This window comes from Centruroides vittatus, unplaced genomic scaffold, assembly GCF_030686945.1.
Source record: "Centruroides vittatus isolate TY-2023 unplaced genomic scaffold, ASM3068694v2 contig_466, whole genome shotgun sequence".
In the NCBI taxonomy this organism is placed as follows: Eukaryota; Metazoa; Arthropoda; class Arachnida; order Scorpiones; family Buthidae; genus Centruroides; species Centruroides vittatus.
In genome coordinates, this window is record NW_027122260.1 from 1,487,847 (window position 1) to 1,511,339 (window position 23,493).

Consider the following 23,493-nt stretch of genomic DNA (forward strand, 5'->3'; position numbering starts at 1 on the left):
ATTTTCTAATCTCAGAAAAAAATTTGCTGCTGAAACAAGCCTATAAATTAAATTTTTAAATTTAATTGCTATCCTTTTAAATGTTCAAATGTTTAGATAAATATTATTTAAATAAAACTAAGAAGCATGGAATCAATTTACGGTAACTTCAATCTATTTTAATGGTGGTTTTTCATCTTAATAAATTGCCTATAATTTTGTCAAGAGGGAATTATAGCATCGACCGGAAGATAAGGCTTCAAATTAAAGTTCAAATCTGGTAAGATACATACAGCGTCATGTTAAAAATCCTAATTTTATTTACTAATGTACAAATATATAAATAGGCCTACGTTTTAATTGTAGTCGTTCCAATAAAATTAGTTATACCACTGATCTATGAAAGCCAATAGATTCCGTTATTATAATTTCCTGCTATTTTTAACAGGACTAACCAATATAAACAGTATTATTATTTTGTAAGTTAGTATTTGTCTCGGTTTTTAAAGAAAGTCTTGAATTTTTGGAATTTTTTTTTAAGTTATAGAATTTATAAATTCTAAATATTCACGATTCCAAACATTTAGGACACCCGGTCAAGGTCTTAACAATAAAACGTTCTCGTGTATAGAATCTGACAGAATTTTGTTCGTGTGTGAAATATACAGTACATGTTAAATTTGAAAATAAGTCTAATCTCTGTTTTTGTTTTTCTTGTAGCTGTAATGGCACAAATGGATAAAACCACTAAACGCTTATTAGTTCCAGGTTGCGCGCTTAATTTGGAGCTAATACGGACACTAAATAGATGCCATTTTTACATAGTTCTCCCAAGGCATAGGTTAGGTAGAACGCTCTCGTGTTGCGTTGCCTTATTAAATCAAACCAAACGTTTTTTTAGATTGATGAGAATCGAAAAATTTTTTGTAGGAAATTATAGTTATTCCACTAATTCCTAGATGCATTTGGAAAAGATTAAAAACCATTATAACATACAATCTGAAAATAAAATAAAACTATTTCTGCGTGTTGGAAATGAAACAGCTCTAAATTTTGCTACAAAACAACATAAGGCCAACATCATTTTGAAGAACGATATGGATAGATCTGATAGTACTGAATATTTGTTCAAGTAAAAATTTTTTATGACAGCATGGATAAGTAAACATGTTGGTTTTGCTTCAGATTTTCGACCATCTGGAAGCAATAAATATTGACCACGTTATATATATATGTGTGTGTGTATTATCAATAAAACAGTACAAACACTTTTTATAAAAAATTTATTGACAAATTTTTAGTTTCGAGAAGGATCTCTCTCTAAAAATGAAGTCGAAACTGGCGCGTATAAAAAATTACGTCATAAATAAATTGGGACAAGTCTGCGAAAGCCCATTTGCGTGTACGAAATTACAGTGGCGTGCCGTGACATTTGATGATAGGGAAGCTGTGTTTCTGTAAGAAGCCGACTTCCAGGGGCAATCAGTTAATTGCGCGTCAGTGATGGCCTAGGGTCCATTCGTACGTGCGTGGTGGCGGAAGAGACGTGCCTGACAAAAACCGACAAAGAAGAAACATAAAATAAACATATATTATGTACAAAATAGTTTGCTTTAGGACAGTGTTTCCCAACCTTTTTTTCCTCGCGAACCAAAAGAAAGGTCCGAAAAAATTTGACGAACCCCCTATGTAGTCGTTAATGACAGGTAAAAAAAAGCAGTAAAATTTGATAGAATATATATTTTACATATTGAAGAATAATTGATTATATTAATCGTGAAACATTTAAATAAAACATTAATAAGACTAAAATGATGGCTATAAAAGTTGAAAACAAGATAAATCTAACAAACTGGTCTTATGTTTTACATTTGGAAAAACTCTTAATGGGATATTTGTGGCTGTTTGATAGAACAAAGCAATTCAAAGTTAGGCTCAATATCTGACAATTTCAGTCTTAGATCAGGTTCTGCATTTAACCTGTTTCTGTATTTATCTTTCAGATAAGTATATGTTGAAAATCCTTTCTCGCATAGATATGTTGTGCAAAATGGTAATAGAACTTCAATGGCTTTTTTTGACAGAACAGGATATTCATTTTGTATACTGAGCCAGAAGTCAATTAAAGATTGATCTTTAAAAATTGCTTCTAGAGAACTGTCACAAGATAACTCTATGAGTTTTTCTTTTTCCAGTATATTTAGAGAGGTTTCTGAACTTACATTTCCTTGAAATGGATTACGTATCCAGTTGTTTGAGATGGATATATTGCATCTGTTGGGAAAATAGTCATCGAAAGTTAATCGAAGATAGTTCAGATGTTCACATATACTCCTTTTAATGTTTTCGTCAAGTTTAATTGAATTTTCTGATAAAAAAGTGCTGACAGAATCGAAACATCCATATCATTCATCTGCAGGCATTGAATCCAAAAATTGATCTTTTTCAACATAGCCTCAATTCTATCATGTACACTGAAAATGGTGACACCCTCGCCTTGTAAAGACATATTTAATTCATTCAGTTTACAACAAATGTCAGCTAAATACGCAAGCTTTTGCAGCCAAAGAACATCGGATATACAAGAAGACAAATGAAACGGATGATCAATAAAAAATGCTTGAACTTCAGACTTCAATTCAAACAAACGCGTCAAAACTTTACCACGGGAAAGCCATCTAACTTCTGTGTGAAGTAGTAAAGAAACGTGGAAACTTTCAAAATCCTCACAAAGCGTACGGAATAGACGGCAATTTGTAGCACGCGATTTTATAAAGTTCACAATTTTCACAGCATCACTTAAAGTAGTAGATAACTCTGCAGGAATACGCTTACATACTAAAGCTTGTCTATGAATACAACAATGAGTCCATTGAATTTTCTCGTTGATCTTCTTCACCCGTGCCACAAAACCAGAAAATTTTACTGTCATTGATTTTGCACCATCTGTACACACACCCACACAATAAGACCAGCTTATTCCATTCTTTTCAAAATACCCATTGATCATATCGAAAATCGCTTCTCCAGTTGTGTAGGTTTTCAAAGGTTTTGCAAATAGTACATCTTCTTGAACAATATTCGTAAAAAGATATCTAACGTAGACAAGCAAGACTGCGGCATTTGTTACACCCGTCGATTTGTCAAGTTGAATTGCAAAATAATTCAATTTTATTCTTTTTAGAAGTTCGTTCTCCACATAATTAGCCAAGTCGTCAATTCTACGCGACACCGTGTTGTTTGATAAGGGAACTAGCTCAATTTTCTTTGCTGCCTTTTCCCCAAGCATACATTTGGCGATATCTTTCGCACATGGTCCAATTAAATTTTCTGCTATTGTATGCGCTTGTCCAGATCTTGCAGTTCTATAACTTACTCGAAATGGTGCTTCAAGGGCCATTTTACTATCTTCGTTTGAAGTCAAGAAAGAAGAAAGGCTACACTTTTTGATATCTGCTAATTTTCTTTTGAAATATTCAAGAGGTTTATCTTTGTGTGTCGGATGTTTTGTTTCAATATGTCTACGAAAAAGTGATGGTTTTAAACTGCTGTTGGCAAGAACTTCGTTACATATAACACAAAGCGGTTTAGGTTCTGACTCATCCCCAGTAAAATGAAAACCCAATTGTAGATAGTCGCTGTCATATTTTCGCTTTTTCCCTTTTCTATCATCATTTCCTTTGTTTTTCGTCTGGTGAAACGGTACCTCACTACAGCTTTCAGTACTATCATCTCGATTATCATGTCTCGTTTCTAAACGACCCGTTTTTAACCATCGATCCATAATAAAAATAAGCTATAATAATAATTAAATTAATAATTATTAAATCATTTACACGAGAACTTGACAGTCACAGTATCACTATCACTCAAGCTTTACAAGTGCTAAGCCTATGTATGAACGTCGGTTAATACAACACTACTCTCCCAGTTTCCGGTTGTGAACAAGTATTTAATTCTAAAATCTGTAGTAAACTGCCTTAATTTGATATTTATTTCCAATTGTATTGTAAAAAAAATATTACATAGAAGGGAAAACTGCTGCAATGATTTTAAATATAAAGCAGAACATGATACTAATCACATTGATAAAATGTTTTAAATATAAATAAATGTTTGTAATAAAAAGAGAATAGTATTTGATTACTTGAATAAGAGGAATAAATTATAATGTATAAAATTGTTGATATAATTTGATATTGATGAAGTAATTTTGAAAAACAAATAAAGAAAAAAAAATGAAAATATTGAAATTTATTATAGATTTCTTAACAAACAGGCAGCGAACAATCTGTTTTACAGTGGGTGTGTTCTTTAATTTTTGTGTTTTTGTTTTGTTTTGTTTTTGCTTTTGATTTTAATGGCGTTTTAAAAAATCCGCCATTACAATATTATTTTCGCGAACCCCCGCAGGGGTTCGCGAACCACCGGTTGGGAATCACTGCTTTAGGACAAGCAGCCGTTCGGACATCCTGGGCGTCGATGTGGTTCTTCGATTGTCGATCGAAGGTGGCCCCGGGACAGTGGCATTGACAAGTCTGTAGGGCACGGGGAGACTTCATCTGTTGGCGTCGGGAACACTGTCTAAGTCCGAAGTGACACGGGTTACAGGTTGGCACAATAAACGAGAAATTGTATTTTTTTTTTTTTTTTTTTTTTTTTGCGCATTTACATACGGCGTTTTGGTTATTCAGAACGTTAACCGAGTGCCAGGTATCCTCGATTGTCGGGGATTATATCAATCTCCGGTCTTTGTTTCGTCCATTTGATTGGTCATTCTCCCTCAATCACGCTTTCCGAGTGGTTGGTCCCTCGTTACTAAGCGTAACGAGACTCTTACCTGGAGCGCGAGAAAAGTCAAAATCGAAGACGAATTCGATCTTCCACCGATCATAGGACAACGTCCTACCGTGATTTATGGTTTTTGCTTGGCACTTTGATATAAACAATGGGTGTCCGGCTACTAACGACTTTTACCTATGTTTTTTTAAACTAATACATTTTTCTCTAAATTAACCGTTTTTTCGCGTCTTTCGAGACGGTTCGGGCCTGTCCGGAACCTCACATTTCTATAAAAGTTTTAAACAAATACTGGAAATGACAAAAATAAACAATTTATGTATTTTAGTTCTAAAATACAAATAATACATACATAATACAAATTGATACGATACAAACAATAATAGAAAAACTTGTTTTTTAAATTTTTTATAAACTAACTCTATTCGGCGATTTTTTCCGCAAAGTCGTTAATTACTTTATCATAAAAGTCGCTGGTCGTCGACTCCATCAGCGTATTTAAAAGCTTTTTCTATCGAAAGTAATGCTAGCGACGACAATTTTTCCTCCGACCGAGTGTTTCTGGCCAATGTATGAATTCGCTCCGTGGTCGAAAAAATGCGCTCAACAGACGCACTGGTAGATGGTACCATAAAAATTAATGATATTAAATCATATAATTCTTTTAGTACGTCTTTGTCGGATCGACATTAATTATAATATGTTTTATGTTTAAGAGTTACTTGTCAATATATAATAGTCCGGACACGAATGTAAATATTGCGATTCACTGCGTAATTTAGATAAATCAAAAAATTTCCCATAAAATTTACTTAATTTATAGAATTAAAACACGCTTGGAAAAATTGTTTTTCATAATATTAAAATTATTAACATCTAAAAGTGATAAAAATTCTAAAGATTTTGTCTGAAAATCTGTCAATATAATTACAGTATAATTAAAAGAAAATTATTATTAAATATAACTTGGCGAAAAAAAACGTACATAAAAATAACATTGAATACTCTTTACTTTTTAAATCTTAAACAATTCACTTAGTCAGTTAGCTCCCTGCCAGTGGCTAAGGGATAGAATCGTTGGAAGCGTTACACGTGTGTAGCTTCCACCAATTAAACCGGCTGATGTTGGTGCTCTGTAAAGCGCATGCGCCAATGCCCTCCGGCTGCTTTACACCATTCAGTTATTCTCGTCGTGGAAGTGGTCTCGTAAGCGCTTCCATTCCGCCACTGATATTCAAATATACAATAGCAATCTTATCGTTTTTTTCACATGTAGTATAGAAATTTGTAATAAGATACATAATGCAGTTATAATAAAATATTAATTATAATTAATTCAAAGTACGTTAAAATATGAAAATTTATATTTTAGAAACTACAAGGGAAGGTCATTGGAAGGTGGAAGCGGCGCTTCCACCGCTTCCAATGACGGCACGCCACTGCGAAATTAACTATTGTATATGACCGATGCAAAAATGATGTGTTCAGAGAGATCGCACGCATCATCGTTACGATGATTTGTCTGTTCGGTTGTTTTTTTTTTTTTTTTTTTTTCTTCCAGTTAACATCAGTTATTGAAGTGACATTTTAAAAATGTACGAGAAGAAACTTACTAAAAAAGTCAGACCATAGTTTGAGACTATTCTCGACATTTGTTGGTGTATGTTGGAATCTAACATGTAAGTTAAGCTGTGGTAAAAATGTATATACATATTCTAAAAAATCTTGTTTCAAATTGGTTGCGGTAAGTGCTTTCATTAAAGTTTTATTTTGTATTTTAAAATATTTGCAATTTGAATTCAATAATTATTCAAAACACTTAACTTGATTTTTTTGGTAACTCTTTCCACCCTGTGGGCACTAAGAGGGCCTCTTATAGCAAGCCATTATGGGTTCGGCCAGGCCCACAATGGGGCGGCCGGGTGGTGAGGGACGGGGACCGAGATATCCAGACGGACCACGGATCGATCCCGGGTCCCCCAGGGCGGCAGGCTGCTAACCTCGACCTCTCGGCCATCCGGCCGCTACTTAACTTGATTATGGATAAGTACTTAGCAGAAGTGAGTGTATAATTTGACAACGCTGTTTGTACAGATTTGCTGATTTTTACACTGAACAGATTACAAGAAATGAGATTTTGCGGTTAATGTTACCTATGGTGCCAAAATGGCGGCTCGTCTTTGATTTAAGGAAAAACAGTGGGGACGCACGTTCTAACCTAACCTAACCTATTCTAATAATTTGGTTGGTAATAATTATGATAATTTATTAGAATAGGTTAGGTTAGAAGGTGCGTCCCCACTGTTTTTCCTTGAATCAGAGACGAGCCGCCATTTTAGCACCATAGGTAACATTAACCGATTTTGCTTAACTTTTGTCTCTATCAACATTTATTTATAAGATTAAATCTTAAAAAATATGATTAAAATAATTGTAAATGGGATGCAATTCCTCTCCATTCATTATTCAAGTCTTACTACGAATTATGCAAATGAAGTTCTAGTTGGGAAACGTCGATATTGACACAGCTCGATCCCAAAACTCAAAATAACTGAAACAAAATGAAAAATGAATAATGTAAGTTAAATACAGTGTAATTACAAATCAAACAATCTTTCTTGCACCTCACAACGTTCCGAAAAATCGTAGTTCAGGCTAATTGGACAAACTTATGTTATAGTCGACTTCTCTTATAGGCTATACGTTACAACAATGACAAGTATTTATGTAAAAATGGTACAGCCGGCTATAAATTTTTTCAGTTCCATTATAACCTCATGAGACCTCTGACGTAGATGCGGTCCTTCGTTAAGCGACATATACTTGTATATCCTACAATTGCTGTCGGGCTACAATTTTCAAAAATTGTAACCTGGCGTCAGACCGTCTGTCTGTCTTTCCTTAATCTCGAGAACGGAATTAGATAAATGAAATTCGAGACCAGGTATCGAAAGCTTAGAGCAGGATGCCCCGGCTAACTATATGCGAACTCTCTGGTCTGGCCTAAAAATCTCATTTCGATTGAAAAATTTTCTCCTGAACGGAGTTAGAGACCGTCATGACTCCATTGTTAACAGGTAAAGTATGATGTAGTAGTAAGACAGTACTATAATTGTTGTACTATATATAGCAGTATACAGTACTTATAACCAGTGGTGATATTCGAAATATTTAACAAAGGGTTCGCTAGCAGAAAATTTTTCCCTGGCAATCACCGACAAACGAAATGGAAGTTTTGGCTAGAAATAAATACAATATTTTTCTTGCGATATATCTAATAATCAGTGGCGTATTTGGAACGTAACGAGCCCTGGGCGAAGACCAGGTAACAATAGTATATTAGTGCTGTCGACCTTTTTTTTTTTTCTCTAGGCAGAGAAATTTTTCACCCCGAATGGCACTGCTGATAATAGACAGATGTCATCATCTCTCGAAATACAATATCCTTTTTATTTCGCTGTCCATAGCCCGACACGTGTTCCACAGCCATCTTGTATTATCTCACGCGCGTGAGATTGTGGGATCTCTCTTATGACTGGATCTAGTTTCAAGAACTCTCTTGAATCGATCGCGATTAAACCTCGTCGGTCGAGAGAGATCGCACCAAGACATAGTCCCCGACCTTGCTCACAATCTAGATTGAAATGCTCGGTGCGAACGGGATATAAGGCTCTAGTTTAGTGGTATTACAGAGTATAATACGTATATTTTAATATATTTAAAAAAAAAAAAACAAAACCACTGAGAAAAGTTCCGTGTGTTTAAGAAGGTTCGGAAAACTGAAAATTTTATTAACGGGTTCGGCCGAACCTGTGCGAACCCGCTGAATATCACCACTGCTTATAACACATGTTAATACGTTATCCTATTTTAGCTCAAGTTGTTTGACCTTATGTAATTATATTTGGAAAAATTTATTAGTGTTTGGGAAAATATGGTGTAACCTGTTCTTAATAACATCAATACACAACCGATATACCGTAATATTAAAGTCGGTGATTAAAAATGATAACATTGGTTCATCTTCGATAACGATAAGTATTTAAATTCTGTACTTGTTTGTTATTCTGTATTTACACGTTTTAGTGTAATACGAAAAAAAAATGATTGAAAAACTGCGATTTGCACTTTCTTAAATCGATGGGCATCCTCGAAAAATGTTTGCAAAAGCCTCAAAATTATGCAGCGGTTACAGTGGATGCTGCAAAAGTGAAGATGCACCTGTTGTTACTAGGCTTTTGTTGCGCGTAATGTCAAAATAGAGATTTAGTCTTTTTATTATTATTTTAATTGTTTTTATCACTTTTCTTAGCATAAGTTGTAAAAATAATGTTATATAACATTTTTAAAAAAGACGTACTAGAAGTATCTCAATTGTTCACACCTATTAACTAATTTACGTATAAAATGTACAGTCTTCGTATAACGTTACTAACTTTTACATCAGTTAATAACATTACGCAGGGGTGTTGTGTATAAAATTATATGCATTTTAACAACATGCACTTATGGATAAAAATGTTATTTTTTTTAACACTTTCAATATTAATATTAAAATGTGTTATATTTCAGTAGTACACGTTAACAATTTTTCAAATTATTTATTATCTATTAAAAGAAAATATAGAGTTCTTTCTCATTTATTGTTTTTTTTTTTTTTTTTTTTTTTTTTTTGCAAATTAATTCCTCTTATTCTTTCAAGCACATTTACAAGAAAGAGTAAGGAGAATTAATACTCCCTATGTACTATTAGTACATAGGGAATATCCTACCTCTGAATTATGTACAGATTTCAACTACTATAATTTGAAGAGGCCACAGAGGTGACCAAAGCATGTAATATAAATACACCAAATAAAATTTTGTCCCAATAAATCTTACAAGTATTTGTGATCGGTGGAAAACAGGAAACGATATCATTTATTCCTCACAAGTTGGAATAGGATTTTGCAAATCATCGTCATCCATCCTGAATGTAGAATTTTATATTCTGTCTCTTATTTGCATATAAAAACATTTATCTTGAAAATTTTAATTTACAGATACAGTGGACTTTTCATATAATGAACAAATGTTCAGGTCTTTTATGAGATGAATGATTTAGCTCAGTCTCTTGAAGGTTCTCCATACCTCGTGCTAGAGTCACTACAGGCTACTTTTTAATTCTCGTTTCTTACACTTTTCCTAAAAGTTACAGAGCTAGTTTCTGATAATTATATGGTTCTCTAGTGATAACCACTAAAAAAGAACTTTTACTATATTAAATTTCTAGAGCAGCATTTTCAGAATTTTGAGATCAACTGGACTGGAAGACTTTTTCAGAAAGAAGTGTATATTCGGTGCTTTTGATGTGTATATTTCACGTCCTATTAAAGTCCTCTGTAGAAGGATAGAGCTGAAGTACTGTACATATATCATTTAAATCGAAGACGGCAATAATATAACTACATTTATGATTAATGGGCGTAAGTTTGATTGATGAGTGATGAAATCAGAACGTTTCTTAGCATGTTATGATAGAGATAAATTAATATTCAACAAATAAACTGGCCAGGCAATTTTTATGCTTGATCTCAATAGGATAGGCCTATTTACAATGTATTCTGAGAGGAGGTAGTGTACGGTGCTCGTACAATTCTTGCGTATATTCACAAGATGTACAGTACAGTACAAGCGTTCGTGAAAACAGTGATATTTATATACACATAATCTTCTGGAAGTCTATAGTTTTTTTTTAGAATAAGAACGGATAAGGCTTCTTTTTTCTTTTTAAGAACATTATTTATCTGTTTACTTAAATACAATTAAAGTGTATTTTCCAGTAAAATAAACAAATTTATTTCGATTTAGATTGTATAGGCCTACTTGTTTATTAGTCTTAGAACTACAATAATACATACAGAAAGTTTTATGTGAAATTAAACTTCTTGTACATACCTAATTTTAATTACACAAACGTATGTGCTGTATATAAGTAAAAACGGAACTAAGTCATTTGTCAATTTTTAACATACATTCAGAAAACCTACATTATTGTATAACGGACTTTCGGCTTTTAACGGACACGCCATCGCCCGAATTAATACGTTAATTCGATGTTTTACTATATTAAAAACGAAACAAAAACGTTATACAATGTCATATAACGTGATATATTAAATTTGTAAATTTTTAGCTACGGGGATGGAGTGATACACATTCAAGATCCAGCACATTGGCTCTGTTCGTATTCTGGATAATACTAGAAATTCTGTATTTCTAAAAAGGTATAAGCGCATTTAATTGATTTTTAATGTGAATCATCATCATAAAAGCTTGTATATCTTACTTATTTTTATTAATTAATCATAAATGTCTATCTATATACATTATCTTTTATTGTATCAAATCAGATGACTTCACAAAACTTGATTTAATCCATGCATATACTGGGTGAACCAAAAGTAGGTGGACAAAAGATATATTGAGATTGCATATACAATATAATACAATTTTATCAACGCAGATGCTCAAACTCCTGTCCATCACAATTTACACAGCTTTTAAGTCTACATTTCACTATTTCACGCTTCGTCAAGCATTTTTGCACAAGTATCTTTGTGTATTAATTTCTTGAAATGCATCTCTGATGTAATTTTTCAACCATAACCATAACCAAGTTAAATATACACCATTGTTACAGTATAACCCTAACACAAACCCTATACCACCTACTGTCCACCTACTTTTGGTTCACACTGTATATATATATATATATATATATATATGTTACAGTCAAAACCCGTTTTTAGTTAGAACGCGTTTTAACTAGTTTATACTGGATGTCTTTGTTAAAACTCGTTTTGTCTAGTTAAAACTAGTTTTAACTCAAATTCATTTTTGACTAGTAGTAAATTCTATTTTTAACTAGATAAAACGGGTTTTAACAAAGACATTTAGTATAAAATAGTTTCAACTAGTTAAAACGCATCCTAACTAAAAACTGGTTTTGACTGCAACATATAGAGTGATTCGGGGTAAGATGGCAAGCGGGGGAAGATGCCTACTTTTTGATATTTTGAAACGGTGACGTCAGATATTGTCATGTGTTTGTATGATGAATCGTTGGTCCAATATTGAGTGCGGAAAGCTGTAGTTGGCTACCGTTACCTCATTTTCTACATCTGAGAAGAATAAAAGCAAGATAAGAACGAAGTTTTTGTTGTGAAATGTTTCTAGAATCATTTTAAAACTGAAAGTTAAAATAGAATTTATTAAAAATTGCGAAAAACAATTAATGTGTGAGTTAAGATTCTAAAGTTTCCATTGTGAGCTACCGCCGATCTCGATCGGACATGCTAGAACACGTGACTCCACTAGGCATCTTACCCCGACAAATGGGAAAGATGCCACATTTTTCTTGGGGTAACGTCTATTTTTTGTTAATTGAATTCCAGGCGACAGCGTTCCAGAATGCAGGTTTTTCTAAATCAACGGTCAACTTCGACGGGATATTTAAATTTGTAGAACAGAATTCCGTTACGCCTGAGGAAGAACCCAACGAGGTTCGAAAACGTTTGCGATTTACAGAGAAAGAGAGAAGAAGCACACCGATCAAAGGCACTTCAGTTGTTGAATCTAATCCAATATGCCTATTTTTATAAATTTTTGTTTTCTCGTTTTATTGCAGGATATGCATAGAAATTATATAAGGACTTCTCAAAAAGGTTTTTGGGCTGAAAAAAGCTTTCAGCTAGCTATAGAGCACATTAGAACGGGCGGAAACTTAACAATACTTATACTGTGCTGTTATACTTAATATGAAGTACTTTGTACTACATATGCAATAAATTAAATTTGGTTAAGATATTCGAAAATTAATTTTATGCAATTATATTTGTTATCTTACCCTAATGGCATTTGGCGTCTCACCCCGGATACTTAGGGTGAGATGCCTAAAATGCCAGACAGTAAAAACGTCGTCATTGCAAACACAATATACAATTATTTTTCATATACTCCAAAGTTTTATTTGAAAAACATACTCAAAAATATGATATTCTCGTTAGAGGCCTCCAAATTATCGCTATAATTTCCTTCATAAGCAAAATGTTAGGCATCTTCCCCCAAATCACTATACAGTGGTACCTTGGTACTCGAACATAATCCGTTCCAGAAAGAGGTTCGAGTACCAATATGTTCGGACTCCAAATCATTTTTTCCCATTACAAATAATGTAAAATGGATTAATGCGTTCCAATCCCCAGTTGATTCGCTAGTATTTTTTTTATTGTTTCTTTATTCTTTAAAATAGTCGCTATCGTCGACTTAGCCATAGAATATTGGACAGCGAGATCCGAAACACGCACTCCATTTTCGTGTTTAGCAATGATTTCTTTTTTCAGTTCGATTATTGTTCTCACTGTTTTCCTTTTCACTTGACCACTTTCACTTTTATTCTTCTTGGGACCCATGTTTAATGGCTAATAAATCAAAAGAAAAGGATGCTAATCCAAAAAATATAGCACAGCGTAAGTTAATGTGCATTAGAAACAATGACCGTCTCGTAAAGACCCAACAACTGCCATATTATCGGGCTAGCAAATGGCTATAGTAATATTAATAATTTAAGATAATTTGGTACTAGAGTTAGGCGTTAGGCACCATATCCTGCTAAATTTAATAATTAAAATTTTAATTAAATAATTTAAATAAATTTAGGCCTAACTGGACTGTCTCGTAACTGACGCCGCCGCCGTGGCGTCGGCGTCGACTTGGCGGGCTTTCCCGTTCGAGTACCAAACTTTTGTTCGGAAACAGGGGCATTTTTTTTTCGAAATTTTTGGTCGGGTACCGATTTTTTCGGGCTTCGAAACGTTCGAGTACCGAGGTATGACTGTACAGTGGTGCCTCGTATAACGTACGCCTCGAATAACGGACGCTGCGAACAACGGACTTTCTGTTTGGCCGTTACGTGACTCGAGCAACGGACTGGCTGCGAACAACGGACTTTCCGGCATAATTGGTGACTGCTCCATGGGTGCGTTTTTTAATAGCGGTCGCTCTGCGTCTCCGCTACTACAGGTGTGCTGCTGTTTGTAGGCATTTAGGAACGACGGTGAAAGAAAGAAAGATGGCGGCGCCCGCACTATCGATAGTATCGTGATGGAGGAATCTATAATTCTAAAATATGAGCTTTAAAAGGCAAAAGAAGAGTCCCAATTGTAAAATTTAACCATAAAATGGATTATTTGTTGAAAGAGCATTCAAAATAGCCTCAAAAAAAAATTCGTAAAGACAGTTACATCACCGCGTGCGCTAACTCGCGCTTTCACAATTTCTAAATTCTCATTCATAAAACCACATAATGGGCCCGGAAACGAAACTATCTGAGCCATGGAGGACGCCATGTTGCTTTCCACGGTAAACTACTGCTACAAGCGGCCGTTTTTGCCGTTCGGCGGCGTGCACTCCCACCGGAATTTAGGAACGCGTTCCGCAGGAATTTTTAAACGGATGTCGCTCGCGCAGAGTTACGCGGAGGAATAAAAGAACGCACCCCATGTTGATTTTTTTATGCTGCGGAACGAATTAGATGTTTTAACATGTATTTCTATGGGAAAATGCGTTTCGTATAACGGACGTTTCACTTAACGGACGTGCACCTGGAACGGATTAAGTACGTTATATGAGGCACCACTGTACATAACTATTTATTTCTTCCAAACATATTTATGTAGCTAAAATTAGTTTTAACTAATGTTAAAAGTTAAAACTAGTTTTATCTAAAATCAAAACATGTACAGCAGTAAATTAACTAGACAAAATCCGTTTTGTCTAGTTAAAACGAGAATTTACTGCTAGTCAAAAATGAATTTGAGTTAAAACTAGTTTTGACTAGACAAAACGGGTTTTAACAAAGACATCCAGTATAAACTAGTTTCAATTAGTTAAAACGCGTTCTAACTAAAAACGGGTTTTGACTTTAACATATATATATATAGTATTTAATATTTCAAATGTTTAAGCTTTTTTCGTAATTTTTGACGAGAAATGCAGATGCAATTTTTCAATTTCTATTGGTTCGTATTTTAAAAATAAAAAATTCTGTCAATGGCTTTTTTTAGTTACAAACTTTTTCTATCCTGTAACTCTTGTTCGCCTACGGTGAAAACAACCTTAAAGGATAATATTTAGAGACTATTGCTTTTAAGCCGTTTCGGTTATGGCAGCGAACATGGCGGCCCGACTTGACCTCTCGTATGGGCGCCACCACACGCCGCCATGTGCTAAACTAGTGATCGATTCACGGTAGTTCTTGAACGAAGTAAAAAAGGGGGAAACGTCTACTAAAGGCAATTTTAACGGCAAGCGATGGGACTCCCGATCGCGATAGCGAGGCCGACTTAGCGGAGAGCGACGCGACTCCCTATCATCGCGCGATCGCCGAAAAAAGTATGATAACTTTTTTATTTTTCGTCTCCGGTCCAAAAGTAGGGTATCGTTGAACTCGTCTCGGTCCCCTGAGTTCAAATATATAATCAGAGTCCTGAAATTCCTTAGGGAGTAATCTATAGTACACCCAAACCAGTTAATAAAAGTTAATTCTATTTATTAATAATTATAAGTAAGAATAATACTTTGACTTAAATATACTTTTGAGACATCAAGTTCATACACCACTCGATTTCTTGGTCATCGGAAGGAACACCAATAGTGTAAAATAAGATGTCTTATACTGTACTTTTCGACTTTCGTGTAGGTAACATCGTTGTACTGGCTATTGGCATCTTACCCGAAAATAAATTTTGGAATGGATATAGATCCGTCATATTCAAAATAAATCGTTCTCGTAAGATGTCACAAAGTAGCCTCGGTTTACAGTGCACACAGTAAATTTCTTGATACGAGTACAATAGAGCGTCGATAAGTGGAACCAATTGGGGACTGGGGTCCTTCCAGTTAATGATTTGTTCCAGTTTCCGACTTTGTACGAAAAAATACATTAACCTGTCCGATGTTCAAATTTTTCTCCGTTGCGTATCGCTTCCTGTTGAATTTTCGTCGATTTTAAGCCTAACGAAAATTTTTATAATAATCATCGAGGCTATCGTATCGTTAAAAATTATTTCTGCATTTTGTACAAACAAAATAAATATATTAAAGAATATAAAAAACATGAAAATTATACTTTAGAAGTAAATTTAGTATCAAAAACATTCGATTCGGCACGACACAGTCCGACTGAAAATCGTTCCACTTTCCGGCCATTCCACTTACCGACGTTCCACTTATCGACGCTCTACTGTATTACTGTTTGTAATCTTTATGCATTTCAGTTGTAGGGCGTTCTTGTTTCTGAAAGAGGTCTAAATGGTATGATCTTTCACAAGTGATCAGGATTAAACTATAGGCCTTCATGATGAAGGCTTGTAAATTATATATACAATATACAATATATATACACTCATAAATCGATAAATCAATAGTGATATCAGTAAGGCCATTTGCCTAGGTCTCAATTTATAGCGGTCTCAAACACTTGTTACAAATTTTATATTCTGTGCTTTACAGACTAATTTGTCAAGCATGTTTCTTAATGGTGTACAACATTTACAACAGTCATTGATTTAATATTTGTAGCGTATAATTTGAATGGGTAGCGTTTATGAGTTCACGTTTCAAACGAAGTCAGTATTATTATGATTTCGTCATATAAAATAACATTTATGAAAGAGAGTTCTAATATAATTTTTATCGGAGAACTAATTAATTTGTTTATAAATTATACATTTTGAAGATATTTATATATCTTTTAATAAAAATATAATATCAAATTTATGTGAGATTTGAATCTTACATCATTTATAAAGAATACGTCATTTAGATTTAAATTAGTCAAAAATATATTTAATTTGATTTTTGTGAAAATATAAATGAAAATAATTGAGAAAAAATATTATTTTTTAAAATAAATTTGATCAAAATTGCCCCTATTTTTTATCGTCGAGTACGTAAATTTCGTTAAAAGATGTCTCTCAAACCTAAAAATATAATTTTTTTTTAATTTTAAAATTAATGTAAATTGCTGATAAAAATGAATTTATAAAATTTATGCCAATAAATTTTAATATAAAATAATTAAAATATTCGTATTTACGTATTCAAAATTTAACTGAAACAGTAATAATTTCCCGAAACTAAACACGTAACGCCATCTGGAGTTGCCATATAAAATAAGATTTTTAAATACGACGTCAAATTTGCAATTTAAAAGAAATACAATATTAAGAACGTTTAAAAATTAATTATTCGAAATAAATCATATTTAGCAAACCTTTAACAAATATTTTTTTAAAAATTCTTACAAGTTATGTTTTATTAGAATCTTAATTCAGTACATAAATTACGTTAATAATTTTAAAAAATTATAAATATTTTCTTCAGTTTTAAAACTCTAATTTAATCCCATTATTTCTATATATTTATAAAGAACAAATAGCCAATAATTCTGAGAAGTTCAAGCAACAAGAGTAGGCTATATCCATAGCGCAATCTTTAATTTTATATATATTAAACATTATTTAATTAAATGTCTTATTTATTAAATTCTGTGTTAAATATCCTCTTAAATAGGGCTTAAAGAGTGAAGTGAGGCATGAACTAGTCACAGATTTGAGTCTCATTCATCTCCGAAAGTTATAAAAAAATACATGAATAAAACCAATAAAAGAAAATTTATTTAACATTTATCATAATAAATTTTAATTTACAATGTTTTTATTATATTTTTTTACTAAAAAAACACTAAATTTTGCAGTCTTTTTTGTGTAGGAAGCTTTGCAAAATGTCCTACTGTGGTTTATTCTAACTTAAACTTTAATTTAGCCTATATTACTTTTTTATTGTGTTTTTCATGTAGAAGACTAAATTTTGAGGCCTTTCTTTGTATGTAAGGCCCAAAACATAGCCCTTTCTAACTATTTTTGGTCTTACATTTAAAGAAAGTATATTTCAATTTAACTCTCGTATAGAGAAATCAAAGATCAAAGCTTAATTTAATGTTAAAAATGTTAACGAAAGTTGTATATTTTATATTATATAAAAATAAAGGAACAAATTTTTATTTTTAATATAATTATTTTAATATAATATTTGAATAATTTAATTAAATATTGTAATTGCAATTGACTCATAGCAAATTTCCCAAAATTTACGGCTTGAATAATTTAAAAGTTAAAATACTATAAAATTATGTCTAAAATCTTTAAAATTCGGCAATAATTAATTGAATATATCGATTTATTTAGAGATATCAATATATATTGAAGGAACAAAGAAAATGAGAGCTAATCTCGATGGAGGATGAGGAATCTTCCTATTGCTTATTGTTTACCAGAAGCATTCCATTAGTAGTAGCACCATTATCCGAATTTTGGCTTATTACAATTGCCATTAGTGCTTCTAATTGTCATTAGTGCTGCTGTTCTACATCATTTAACATATAAAATAATATGTATGTGTAATTTTAAAGCATCCATTCGGCGAAAAATCTTATAAGAAGCTATAAAATAATCATAATTTTTAGAATTATTTTTTTATCTAATTTCTGTTTATTTCATAAATTTATCGAAGTAGATAAACGTACAATGCGTTATATTTAATTATATTATATAAATTGTAACTCTGTTAGAAGGGAGTAGAAAGATTTTATGCTTCAATACAAATCAGCCTCTCTCATAGCGAGTTCAGTAAGGTAATTTATAGAGCCCTTATTAATAACTTTTGGAAGAAATTATTCATTTTATGTCGTATTTCTTGTTTATTAAGAAAACAAGCCCTCTTTTTTGTCAAATTTTATTATTTAAAAAAATATAATACAGTTTTCAACGTTGTTTTAATAAGTTATATGATACTAAAGGCCTCTCTCAACGTCTACTTTACATTACAGTTTAATGCTTATGAATGAGATGAGAGATTAGTTGAGAAACTACATGATGGAGATATTAGAAAATTGTTGCTTTTTAGAGATAATAATCATCATCTCTTAGCGATTCTCTCCATCATGTAGAAGAAAAAAAAAAATCTGAAAGAGAACAAAGACAAGCTCATTATAGTATAACTTCGGAAACTAGCAAGGAGAAACAATCAATTTATAATATATTTTGAGGGGAATGTCTGTTGAGTACTCCGAAATTCAAATTATATATAGGTGTTATCACCTGTACAAAGTGGAGTGATATTATTGAATGCACGCTGTTTATGTTTCGTCGTACAATGCACATTTATTTTCGGTTTTGCTATCGATTAGTCCCTTCAACAAAATAAATTTCTACTATATTTTATGCCTAATTTTTCACTATTTGAACTCAGATTTAAATTAATTAATGCATAAAATAGGCTACACAAATATAACACGCAAAAAAAAGAATAGATATTACAAAAATAATGTAAACTTGGATCTCTGAAGCTTTGACTTTTTAGAGATTTATTGAAGAAAGAAGGAGCTTAATTAGTTTTAAACAATATTAGAATTTATTCATTAATATTTTTTTTTATTTAAACATAGTTAGTTCCTTTTTTGATTTTGTTATAATATTTAAACTTTATTGGATTAAGAATTCATGTCTAAGGCATTTAATTCTGTTTTAAATTTACAATACTTACAATTATTGCATTTATTTAACTAATAAAGACTAAATATAAGTTGCTTCTTATTAAGAATCTAAAGTTATTTTGAGTTTTTAAACAGATTTAATGTATAATATAATAATTTTATACCGTAGTATACTTAAGTGAATAGAAAAACGAAAAAATGTTTATAAATTAATGTTTAAAAAAGTTATATTGATTTCATTTTTATATAATATTTAATTTAATTTTAATATAAATTTTAAACGATTTTATTTAATTTTAATTTTATCTGAATATTTCCGTTGAAATTTTCATTAAGCATCTACAAATATAAATATTTATTTATATAAATGTACCGGTACATAAACTTTTTAGTAAATACTCTAAATAGAACGTTTTAAAATTATTAAAATAATATATTTTTTTAAAATTTTATTTAGAAATTAAATGAATTTAATAGGTTAATCATAATCTTGTTTATAATTAGGGCCTGAGAGATATGCTATGAGACTTAATTCAGTCATAAATATAGGACTTCATGCACTCCTGGATATGTAAGATAGGTTAAGATGAGTGGAACCCACAACTTATCAAGATAGGTTAATCACAGTTTTGTTTATGATCAGGGCTTAAGAGATATGCTATAAAGCTAGAAACAGGCAAAAATATAGGATCTTATACATTCCTGGATATTTTCCGGGCTGTCCTGTTTTGTTTGTTCAGGCAGCCAACAGTTATTAACTGGACTAAATAAAGACCTGTTATAACTACTGCACACATTAGTAATGATTGGTTTCTATTATAAAAAGATAAAGAGAGATATAAGGCCTGTTTACACAGATAAAGGGCTTGCTATAAGCAGGTAAAAATCAGATAAAGAGTCTATTGTCAGCAAGTAAGTTTAGATAAAGAGCCTATATAGAGATAAACAGGATTAGCTTATAAATGATCATAACAAAAATCGATTAGTATAAGTATTTATTAATTCGCACCAAAATCAAAGACTCAAACATAATATTTATAATATATTAATACTTAACGAGTGTTTCATGCATTTTAATTAACGTTTCTTTAAGTTTATACTAAAGATTCATGATGTATTATTGTTATTATTTTTGTAATAACAATAATACTCGTACTTTAAAAATCAGTGGAGCCCTTGTGAAATTTGTTAATCAATTAAGTAATCTTAATATTTTATCAACATTTCTTACATTTTTCTTAAAATAATAAAACAATAGGCCTACTGGTTGATTTCAGTTATACATAAAATGAGATAAACAGGTAAGAAGATTGTTATAGACAGATAAATAGACAAATGAAAGGTCTATTTATACAGTTTTAGAACCAGATAAAGGGCCTGTTAACACAAATAACCAGATCAGATAAAAATCTATTATAAACAGATAGACTCAAATAAAAAGACTATTTATACAGGTAAATAAATGCCTATTATAGACAGTTAAATAGCTAAATGAAGGGCCTATTTATACAGAAGTAAAAGTCAGATAAAGGGCCGGTTTATACAGAAGTAAAAGTCAGATAAAGGGCCTGTTTATTCAAATTAAGAGATAATAAAGAGCCTGTTATAAGGGCAAGATAACAGATATTAAATTATTCATATGAATAAGGATAATCATAAAAGATTATAACTTTCTTCGTAACTAAAATAATTTACAACTTGACACTTTTATAGACTCTTATTTTATATAAAAATTAAGAAAAAAATGCATAAAGTTAATCCCTGTTATAATTTTATTTTCTATGATTTTTTTATTTTTCAAAACGACCGTTACGTAAAAAACAAAACGAATAAACGAAATAAATTAACCGTATTCTAGGTTTGGAATTTTTGATTTCCATCGACCTGCACACACCCCTAAGTACAAGAACGGACCACTCGATATGAAGAACACCAGAATTTACGTCCCAACGGTCTCATGGCAACAACCAATCAGAGGTTTAAGAAAACCAGACAACATCCAGACAGCGTAACATGACCGAGCAGTTAGTCAAGGTGATTGTCTGGTTCATTTACTTTTTAAGATTTGTTTTGCAAGACAAATTCCTTTGGATTTTCTGTTGCTAGGCTTCGACTTAACCGTTAAAATGACACGTTCGTGCTGTATTTATAAACAAATACCTTTGTGCAACGAATTTGTACAATCAGAAATGAACCCTTTCTCCATCACTACTCCACTAAATCCTTTCATTTTCTTAATATTTACTTAAATATATCTCATCTATTAATTAGAATTTCTATTTTTAAAAGTTAATAAGTGATCCAACATTATTTTTTGACCCAATTTTATATTATAAGCCCATTACTTTACTTCTTAAATAATACTTTACACACATTGCCTATTGAAAAGTATTGTTTGAACTACATTAAAATTGTGGGTTATTATTATTTTTTTTACAAAATTTTCACAAAAATTATGCCTTGGGCTATTAATTTATTAAGGATCAAGGTTTACAAGTGCCGGAATTGAACAATAAACAGACTTTAAATAATTTTTAAAAATGAATATTTAATTTTATAGGCCAAGGCTTACTGGCATTCTTTTAACTAGATAATAAGTCGATAAAAATACACAATCCCATAGGGCTGACGTTTGTTTTGACACGTGAAACTTTTGAATTATTGAAAGAAAATAAAGGTTTGGGTCAATTTTTAAATTCAAAATTTTAGAACATTCTCCATTCTGACCTTGTTTATATATAGTTTATTGTTTTATTACAGGCTTGAATGTATACAAACAGGGATGGATCGAAAGTCAGTTGATCGTGTGAATCGCTCAAACAAGCCTATCAAAGAATCTAAATAACGTTATCTTTAATTGCTTATTAAAGAAAAGCACTTTCACATTAAACAATTTTAAATGCTGAAGTGTTTAAATAAGACGACAATTTAACTTTACGCTGATTAATTGACTTTTAAACCATCCCTATACATGCACAAGAAAGAATTAAAAATTCTATAAAAGTCTTATTATTTAGTTTTAGGACAAAAAAAATTAGTTTATAATCTTGTAAGTAATCACATTTAACATTTAATTATAATGAATTTTAGATTTTCTTATTAAAATTCAAATTTAAAACATAAAATGCACATATTCAAATGAATTTATACAGATAAATCCGTTAAATTCCTTAATAAATCCTTACTAAGCTGGCATTTATAAGCTTAAATCATTTATTAAAAAATTTAGTTAGAGTTTATTTTAATATTAATAAATTTTATTTATATTTATAATTGTTATTATATCTTATAAAAATGGTATTATTAAGAAATTTTAAAGTTACTCATTCAACAAAAGCATTTTTAATGCAGCGCCATTTTTAACAAAGGAAAAATGAATTCGTTAAAATATACAATGCATTTATAATGCAAAATATATAATATTTAAATATAAAAATTTTATAAAATATACTATTTTGTTTGTTTCTTATTTTAAATTTTTATAAACTTTTTAAAGTTTTCCACTTTCATTCCAGTAAAAAGCGACTTTTTTCTGCTAATTTAACTACTAACTTTTTATTGTCTTTTTATAATTTAGCAATTACTTTTCTACTGATTTAACCATTAATTTACTTCTGACGAAGATTCAGAATATAATTTTATATTTAAAAAAGTCTTTAAATGCATATAATTAATTCAAATTTCGTAAGATTTTCAAATAAGTTTATTTATAAAATTCTTATAAAACTTTACAGATGATAAAAGAGCGTGCACGTATAACAAACACAAGCGTAACACATATGCTACACTGGGAACAGTTACGTGTAACTTGTAGAAAATAATGCAGAATCCTACGTCACTTACAACGATCTAAATTAGCAATAGATTTGTAATAGGTTATTCACTTAGTGAATATGTTTATGGGTCAAATAAAACTAAGATTCTGGTTTTACGAGTTAACCTATCCTACACGTTCCTGGCGACGATATGCGAACTCCTTTAACTTAAAAACAGGACGAATAAAACTAAGATTCTGGTTTTACGAGTTGGCCTATCCTACACGAACTAGGATATACGAACTCCTGCGACTTAAAAACAGGACGCCATTAATCAGTCGAGACATACTGTAAATCCATAGT

The 23,493-nt window shown here is 31.4% G+C and overlaps 1 protein-coding gene across 1 annotated transcript; it reads right to left on the minus strand.

Moving 5' to 3' along the window:
• Positions 1-1,862: 1,862 nt before the first annotated feature.
• On the minus strand, positions 1,863-4,873 carry LOC136977687 (zinc finger BED domain-containing protein 5-like). The gene is made up of 3 exons (XM_067273231.1): positions 4,820-4,873; positions 2,367-3,775; positions 1,863-2,253 (listed from the first exon to the last, which is right to left on the minus strand). The coding sequence occupies exons 1-3, from the start codon at positions 4,871-4,873 to the stop codon at positions 1,863-1,865; spliced, it is 1,854 nt and encodes a 617-aa protein (XP_067129332.1).
• Between the last annotated feature and the right edge of the window lie 18,620 nt (positions 4,874-23,493).